This window comes from Cygnus olor, chromosome 1, assembly GCF_009769625.2.
Source record: "Cygnus olor isolate bCygOlo1 chromosome 1, bCygOlo1.pri.v2, whole genome shotgun sequence".
NCBI classification, from domain to species: Eukaryota; Metazoa; Chordata; class Aves; order Anseriformes; family Anatidae; genus Cygnus; species Cygnus olor.
This window is the reverse complement of record NC_049169.1, coordinates 66,333,511-66,342,112: the sequence shown is the minus strand read 5'-3', so window position 1 is coordinate 66,342,112 and position 8,602 is coordinate 66,333,511. Positions and strand designations below refer to the sequence as shown.

Sequence of the window (8,602 nt, the reverse complement as noted above, 5' to 3'; positions counted from 1 at the left end):
TGAAAAGCTGCTGGATCAGCAAAACGGAGCCACTTATTCAGGGAGCAGCTGAGCAGGAGCCGAGTGCAAGTCACCCCCGAGCACCTCCAGCAGCCGCCTGCAGCAGCACAGCCAGGTCCTGGTTTTGGTGCCGAAACCCCTGTGAGAAAGGGCTGGGTCGGCTCTCAGTGCCCCTCTGCTCAGAGGGCTGCGGCCACTGCCACATTTCACACAGGAGGTTTATTAAACTGCAAATGGTCTCCATAGGGATGCGGAGCTGGCCATAGGCTCAGGCAGCTTCCCGCTCCTCTGACGGCCCCCGAGGGCCTCCATCCCCTACCCTGCCTGGCACTGAAACAGCACAAAAGGGAACCACACCAGCTCGATCAGTTCGTCCTTCACAGCAGCGTGACACCATGGGCTTCACCCCGGGGCAGTCGCCCTTATTAAAGTGAAGAGAGGCTGCGGGGTGAGCGCAGGGCACCTGTGGGAAACCAGTGACACCGCCTCGTTCCCACAGCCGGGCTGCTGGTAGGCAGACAGCTGTGCTTCAGAAGGGGAAGCAATCCCAATTAGCTTCCCAGGTGCTCTCCTGTAGATGGGTTTCAGGTGGTCCGACTACCTCTGACCACAGCCCAGGGCTTTGTCTCTCTGAAAAAGACCTCTGTGTTCCCTTCCCACCCCTCTCCAATCCCCCCTGCAAAGGAAGAGGGAGGACATCCCAGAGACAAGAAAACACACGCACAGCAAGGGTGATCGCTATTTTAAGAATGTACTTTATACAAAATAACCAATTCATATGGAAATAAAATCTACAGACCTCCAAGGATCAAGCTTTTAAAAAAGTTCTTTAAAAAAATTACCCAACACACAGTATTAAACTAACTATTGAGGTAACTGTCGCTCTTGGGGAACAAAGGTAATCAGCAGACCAAGACAAAATATACACAATATAAAAATAAATAGCATTCCCCTTTCCAGTATTGACCAGGAAAGTTCACACAACTTTGCAGCAGCAGGAGAGAGAAGAGGATCCCTGACACTGTGCTCTACGGGACGGGGAGGGAGGCAGGGGGTGAGAGCAAGGAGCAGGGTGATGGCAGGGGCAGCAGCTCCAGCCCAAATTTGTTCTTGCATGCAGAAATGTGCGCCTCCCAACCTGGCCTTTTCTTGGCTCAGCAGCACGGGCAGCTGGCAAGCCGGGTTTCTACCTGAGCCGAAGATGAGCAGGACCAGCCCTCGGGCGTGACGTCCCAGCAGCCAGAAGATGACCCCAGGGCAGATCCCCCCCGCCGAAGGATGCAGGCAGGGGTGGTTTTCACAGCTTGGGGGGACTCGTCTCTGCTGCAGCGCCTGCTCACCCTCCTGGTGCCCTGGGATAGCTGCGATCAGTTGATGGGGTCAAGCTTTTTCCCCCGTGGCTGCTGGGCCCCTCCCCACCAGCAACAAAACCCACAGCAATGTAAGAACAGCCTCACCCTGAACGAGAAAGGCCCCCATTTCCTCCTCAAGCCCCTGACAGACAGATTACATTCTTTACAAACTTACAATAATACAAAACAAAAACAACAAACCCAACCACCCATCACCACCCAACTGCAGAAGAACAGACGTAGTGGCACAGGCGCCCGCTGCCTCCTGCCCAGCGCCAAGTCAAACAGCAGTGGGTCGCTCCGGGGTGCGCCCACCCCTCTCCTACCTGCTCTGAACCCAGGCTACGGACAAGGCTCAGCTCCAGCTTGCTCCCTTCCCACCCGCAGGAGAGTGACCGGCTCTCTCCTGGCCACCTAAATCAACCTGACAGCCACTGGGAAGGCAACGGGAAGCACCTTGCTCCCCCAGAGAACTCGGGAGTCCCGCAGCGCATTTTATGGCCGTCCTCTCCCTGACACAGCAGGGGAAGGTCGAAGCTGCACCGCTGCACATTATTATTGCTCAGGAAAATCAGGCAGCAGTGTTTGTTGAGCTAGCGAGGAAGAGAGGTAACAGGTTTCAGGGCTGTACACAGTGTGTATTTTTAACCAAAGCCACCTTGGAGGTAGACATGGCAGGGTCCCGTGCCACAGCGCCACTGCACGCGGGATCCCCGCAGCAGGGCCGGGAGCAGGTCCTTGTGCTGGCAGGGGGACAGACATCGCCATTCCAGGGTGGTGAACCCCGGGCGCACGCAGGGGAACGCTGCTTAGCCACCGAGGACACCTTCACGTCACAAGGAGGGCAACGTGTGCTCCCCGCCTGCTTCCTACATGCATATGCAGAGACAGCTGGCAAGCTCAGCCGCCTGCCCTGCCCTGGACAGCGAGCTCTCAGCTCCGCATCTGACAGCCACTGACCGCAGCAAAGCGAGCAGAGGGGAAGAAAGCGAGGAGAGGGGAAACGTCGGAGCATGACACGAAGGGCGACCAGAGGACTTTCCGGAGTAAAAGCTGAGGCCCAAGCTCCTGTGGCTGCCTGACTAGCTTGGGAAGGGGAGGTGGCTCCTCTGACATGCTAGGCAGTGCTCGATGCATGAGGTGTCTGCTGCCCCTCACTCGTCTGAAGGCCAAAGGAGCCTGTCACAGCCACCTGGCTCAACTTTGTCCACCGCAATGGAATTTTGCCCACACACTAATAAGCGTCACTAAGTGTCACTTCTACTTAGATTTTTCCAATTCCTACCTTTCTGCCAGTGAGCCATGTGTTTCCAAATAAAGAGGCAAAGGACAGAGGCACCTGCTAGAACCGGTGACAATCCCAATTATTCCTTAGCCCTAATTAGTCCTTCGTCCCCTCTTCCACTGCTAGATGTAGCTCTCTCTCACTGGCTCCTGGATGCACTGTCCTCTGATATCCTACTTTTCAAAAAGAGGAAGACTTTTTCCAAAAGAAATCTAGGCCACCATTGCAGAATAAGGAGAAAAAACCCAAGTGAATACAAGGCCAGCTGCAGTAAAACCACAAAGCGCTCCATGGTCTCTCAAATACCGCATGTGAGCAAAGGCAGGACAGCAGCCAAGAAGGGCACAGCATCACGCAGCTCACTACTCCTGCGCTTCGAAGGAGCATTTGGATGTTACCTCCTAGCTTCAAATACATACAACCATCCTGAATTATCTTCTCTAGGGGCAGACTGAGCTTTGCTCTTGCCATCCCAGCAGCTCCTATCCAAAGGGTCCCCCCAACGCCTTTTCAGAGCAGTGTGCTGGAGGGAGGTGGGCAGCAGAGTGAACACCAGAACGCTTAGTTCATTATGTGCTGGTTAAAAGCGTTTTCCTTCCGCATGGGCGGCAGGGGTCCTGCCAAGCCAGAGTGTGCTCTACCCCCATCTGTATGTTAAACAGGTACAGATGGGGAAAGGCTGGAAGGTCAATGTTTGAGATGCTTTCTTGGTTACAATAAGCACATGCTCTTAAAGCTTGTCACATGGCCTGCAGCTGCAACACCACTTTCATAGCCTGCTATCTCAACCTCGGCCGTGCAGAAAGGATACGGCACTCACACACCTGCTGTTCAACCACCAGCACCGGCCTTAAAGCAAAACAGGAATTCTGCCAGAGCCGACTCCTCTGCTTCCCCTCATGTACTGCGGCACCTTCTCCAAAACTCCACAGCGCAACACCGAGGCGTCTCCTTGGGAAACAAACACCGAGCAAAGCCACAGAGAGCAAAGCAATAACCCTGGCTCCATGCAGAGATGCACTGAAGACTGACAGAGATCAGCAGAAGAGAAAAATGCAGGTCGTTGTCTAATTATACTTTCATTTTAAATGGAGAAGTGTTGGGGTGTAAAGAGAAAGGAGCTGCAGGGAAACTGCCTCAGTCAGCAGAATGAAAGGCAGCCTCTGTGACTAGCTTTCAGATAAGACATCAAGCTGATAGCTCTCCAAGACCCTGAGAAACCACACTTACAAAAATATACACAGGAGATTTGCTTCAGAAAGTCTGCATGGGAAAGGCATTTGGCAGACGAGAAGGAATTAGAAGCTCTTCCAAGAAAAGTGTCTTCATGTACTTCAGAGTCACAAATCAAGCCAGTTGGGCCTTGAAACTTCAAATTTACTTTCCTCTTTTGTCCTCCTCATTGCAGACCGGTGTCTTGGACTGCTACCAAGTGGTTTGGTGGGTCACACCATGGAATTTATAAACTGCAAGCTTCTGCTGGACACAGCTAAAAATCACTGTGAAGCCTGAGCTACTGACCTTCTTAAAATACTTAGTTGAATTGCCAGGGTCTGTAGTGCTCAAGATGTCAAAAGCCACCAGAGTCCCAGGGGAAGCTTATACAATGGCATTTATAATGACAATCGAGCACCCAGGGAGCCTGTGAACACCACACGCCACTCGCAAAGACAGAGGTGGTGGGAAGAGCGAGAGGCTGAAAAGCCAGAAGACAAGTACAAAGCTGCTCTGGGAATACTGGGAACTTTTGGCATGCTCGGCATCGTATTTGTTCTTCCTATTATACAGCCTTGTTTAACATGTATATCCATAATTACAGCAAAACACATCCTCCATATGGGAAAAGTAAGGAAACTTTGCAAAGTCACTAGCTCAGTATGCTTTCTGAAAAGGGTCCAACTGGTAATATACTATATTACAACAACGCTGGGGGATGAGAAAGAGGGGTTCCAATCAGAGTCCAGAATATCTCTATATTCTGTTAAAATGTTATTTGAGAGAGTGATGCAAATACAACAGTCAAAAGCAAGGATATTTTAAAACGCAGTTCCCTTGTTCCTGCACTGTAACACCAACTTATGGGAAAAAAGTACCATCCTGTGCCTAAAGGGCTGCCATTCCTCTCTTCTAAATCTCTACTTAAACCTGTCTCTTTCACAATATCTACAAATCATCCTGCACAGCATAGGTTAGGAAACCATAAACAATGAAATTCATGTTTTCTGCTTCTCTCCGGGTACTTTTGCTTTTGTTCTACCTTAGCTATCTGCTCCCAGTCCCTGGGGGATTTGAGGGGTGCAAATTTTCAGTGGTTTGTTCAGATTGTACCTAGCGAGATAGAGCTCTCATTTTTGGGGGATGCCTCAATGTCATCACAAAATCACAAACAAACAAAATCAACTAAACCAAACCAAAAAAAACAAACCCACAAAACATTTATGAACAAAGCATTTGAAAGTCTGGAAACTCAGAGCTAAGGTTCCACAAGCAGCTCTTGATCTGAGCATGCCCTGTCCCCAGGATGTCCCCACAGCCCAGCCATAGTTCCCCCTACGCTACATTAGTACTTTTCTAATACAAACCATGTGTCCTCCCAATAGCAGCTTGTTAGTCGCTTTAATAAGAATTACCAACTACATCAAAAGCCTTTTACCTAGAAAACCTCCCAAGGGGAGGGAGTCAGTTTCACTACCGTTTCACCTACCCTCTGCAAGTCACCTCCTCCCCGGTTTTCCATTAGGTCAGGTAAGGGACTATACCTTCACATCTCATACTCCACGTAGGATCCTCACAGTATCTATCGTTGTCTAACACTCCACTACCCTCTCTGCACAGGCCACAAGCAATTCCTGCCTTTCTTATTCCTCCTGTTTTGATCTAGGGTTGGTACTCATCCAAATGCCATGACCACTAGAAGCATGTTTTCAGTGCTGGTTCCAGCTGAAGACCAAGAGTGCTTTGGCTTGTTCATTTTGTATAGCTTCAAAACCTCCTGTTCCACAAAGCTGACAACGAGCTGAAAGGCACTTCAAATATTTGAGTAGCTGTCCGTGATACAGAAGACACAGGCTGAAGTATGGCAAGGGTTGTTTGCAGAATCTATGTTCACATTTCCAGAATTTCAAATACTTTGCTACAAGCTATATTTCACAGTTCTTCCGTTTTTAGTGAAAACGAACCAAATAAAGTAAAGATTGCTTGAAAAAGAGATGCAATAGTTTTCTCATTTGTCCCAGGTTTATTGGCCTGAATAGCAGTTATACTTGCATGCCTTTTCATAAATACCTATTACTGCTTCAGTGAAGGAAAGGCTAAACCCAGACTTGCATTTCCTAGCAGCTGGGGCCCCTCTGAAAATCCACTGCCAACTGATAAGCCAGCAGTAGACCCTCAGATCTGGGACAAACTCAGATCAGCCACAGCATAGTTCTTGGCCAGGTAGAGCAGTTACCAGCTTCTCACTCCAAGGACAACCTTCAGGATTATCTATTCCAGTTTATACCAATCCACCAGTGACAGCTGTTCCCTGACTGATGAACACTAACAGGGAAAAAAAATCTCCTTTTAGTAAAGTAATTGACATTATGCTGAAATCTTCTTTTTGGCAGGAGCCTGCTAAGCCAGGCAACTCACTGGACTGAACAGAGAGCAGCTGTAGTTCACAGGCTAGCTGCAGCAGTGAGTAAGGAGAAGTGAATCTATAAACACATTTGTGGGACTAGCATGAAGAAGTTTAACTCCTCTCAGGCTTGGAAAATGCCTTGGCTCTACACAGCTCATCAGAGGCAAAACTGTAGCAACAGGGACTGAGACTCATTTGTAAGGGTGGCACTAATATATCAGTCTTTCCTCTTTCTTTTTCAAGAAAGATCATTTCTCATCTTCTAGGCCTTTTGTGTTTCCAGAAGCTGAGGACAGAAGGAGTAATGGCTCAGTCAGATGCTACCTACCATTTGCTCGAACAACTGTGCCAGCACATGGTCGATATACACAGCAGGACAAAGGTGGTGTGGCCGTGCATGCTAGTGCAATCCAGTTAATAGGGGTGAAAGCACCATCCAAGGTGATGGAGCAGTCAAAAATTCTCCAGAAACTTGGAGAATAAAACCTTCCCCTGGCTGGTACTGCTGACCAAAGGGCATACTGCTTTGTCCTCACGTGCTCACTTCCGCTGCCACTTGTGCTCCTGCAAGCACAATATGGCCAGCACATTGGCACGTCCTTCTTAACTATATATATACAACGCTGTCCTTCCAGAGCCAGCCTGCACTAGGGCTCTGGTCCAACAGACCTTGCTGCCCAGTCTTACAGTGTAGCAACTCCATCTTGCTTTACCCCGGCTCCCCCAAGAATATTCAGCTGTGCTAGTTTCAAGATATGGATAAATAGCTGGAGAAATACTGAACTGATTTGTCAATGAGGCGTTCCCCGTGCAGTGCTGCTGCTGGTGAAAAGTGCCTGCAAACCAAGTATTGCCTTTGATGGAAGCTGCCACTGGCCCCGTGGTACTTGCTGCTGCAACATCAAAAACAATGGAGGTAAACTGACTCAACTCAAGCACACAGCTCTCTCATCACTCACTGCCCAAGCTATTCCACCTCAACATCTGATTTCAAAATCAGTGCTTTCTGAATCACTGGCTTCTTGTAAACACCAAGCCCAACTATGCTGGCCAACAAACAGCTCACACTAGCAAACAAACCATCCCCCAAAGCAGCCTTATGCTCCTACTTTCACAAGCAACTGAGAGCTGTCAGGAATCCTGGTGTGGTTTCTGCTTTGCTGCTGCTAAGTGGTGAAAATAGGCAAGGAAAGAGAAAGAAAGGAGGGACTTGGTTCCCCTCCTCGGGCAGGGAGAGGTACAGATCTGCACATTTGTTCTGCTGGACAGGTGCTGCTCCACACCCAGCTGCACTGGTTTCACTGAAAGAAGTCTAAGATGACCAATTGTGCCATTTTCTGTTTTCTAGAGCATAAATTACTCCTACAAGAAAGGCAGGGAGGAGGGTACTACGCTAACAGAAGGGACAATGCCATGAGTGTCCTGTCCTGGTTTCAATTCCTGGTCCTGGTTTCCTTGTTCCCCCACGATGACAGGGAGCTGGAAGTGCACTCAGGCCCTGGATCCAGAGGGGTGGAGGCAGGGGTGAGAGGGGAAGGAAGAAGAGGAGAAGAGAAAGAGGACGACGTGTTATGCCCCTGAGCAATTCCTGCTATTCAGTCAAACAATTACCAGTTGGTGTCTCAGTTGCAGAGGACAGCAAGTCATCCATTGCATGTTCCCTCACCTCTCCCCACTCCCACGAAACCCTCACCCTTATCCTGAAAGATTTCAGTGTGATATGATTGTAAACAGTTAAGGATTCCTCCAGTGCTAAGCCCACTACAAGCTGGGCCCACCCCCTCCCCCATTATGTACAATACATTCACCAACAACAGAAATTTATTTAAAAAGGCAACAGGTTAAATTCTGTAAACTGGATCCAGCTCCAAAACACACACGTTAATACTACAAGTAAAATTCCATCATCGTCCTCTTCCACCCTGAAAAATATACCTGAGTTTAGCAGTCAATGAAAGTTTCAGCCCCCACCCCCGCCCTCCCCACCCCAAAAATCCCTCAAACCCTGAACGAGACGCAGTCTTCGGTCACGGAAAGCCACTAGTTTGGCGATGCTCGCCCTGTGGTGGCGAGCCAGCTGCTCGGCCGGCTGGGGCCCTGCACCGCTCCAGGTTTCCAACACAAAAGCCGCCGTGGCACCATGCTCCATCGACCTGAGAAGCTACGTGCTGCTTGGGTGAGGGGAGGGTGGGAGGAAGGCCTGCCCCTCCTCCCCCTTGTCCAAATCACGTGTGGCTTTCGTCTTCTTGAGGTCCTTCCTTCCTTGGACTAGCTCTAGAAAAGGAAGAAGAAGAGTTGGAGACTTTAACTGGCAGCTTTAGGACGGAACAGTCTCACGATTTC

The 8,602-nt window shown here is 49.6% G+C and overlaps 1 protein-coding gene across 1 annotated transcript in view; it reads right to left on the bottom strand.

Moving 5' to 3' along the window:
- Positions 1-717: 717 nt before the first annotated feature.
- LOC121072794 (cat eye syndrome critical region protein 2) overlaps positions 718-8,602 on the bottom strand; it is a 100,970-nt gene continuing 93,085 nt past the window's right edge. Inside the window, exon 19 of the mRNA XM_040562754.1 lies at positions 718-8,533. Within this exon, the coding sequence (XP_040418688.1) occupies positions 8,528-8,533 (6 nt within the window). The 3' untranslated portion in view covers positions 718-8,527. The remainder of the gene's footprint in view (positions 8,534-8,602) is intronic.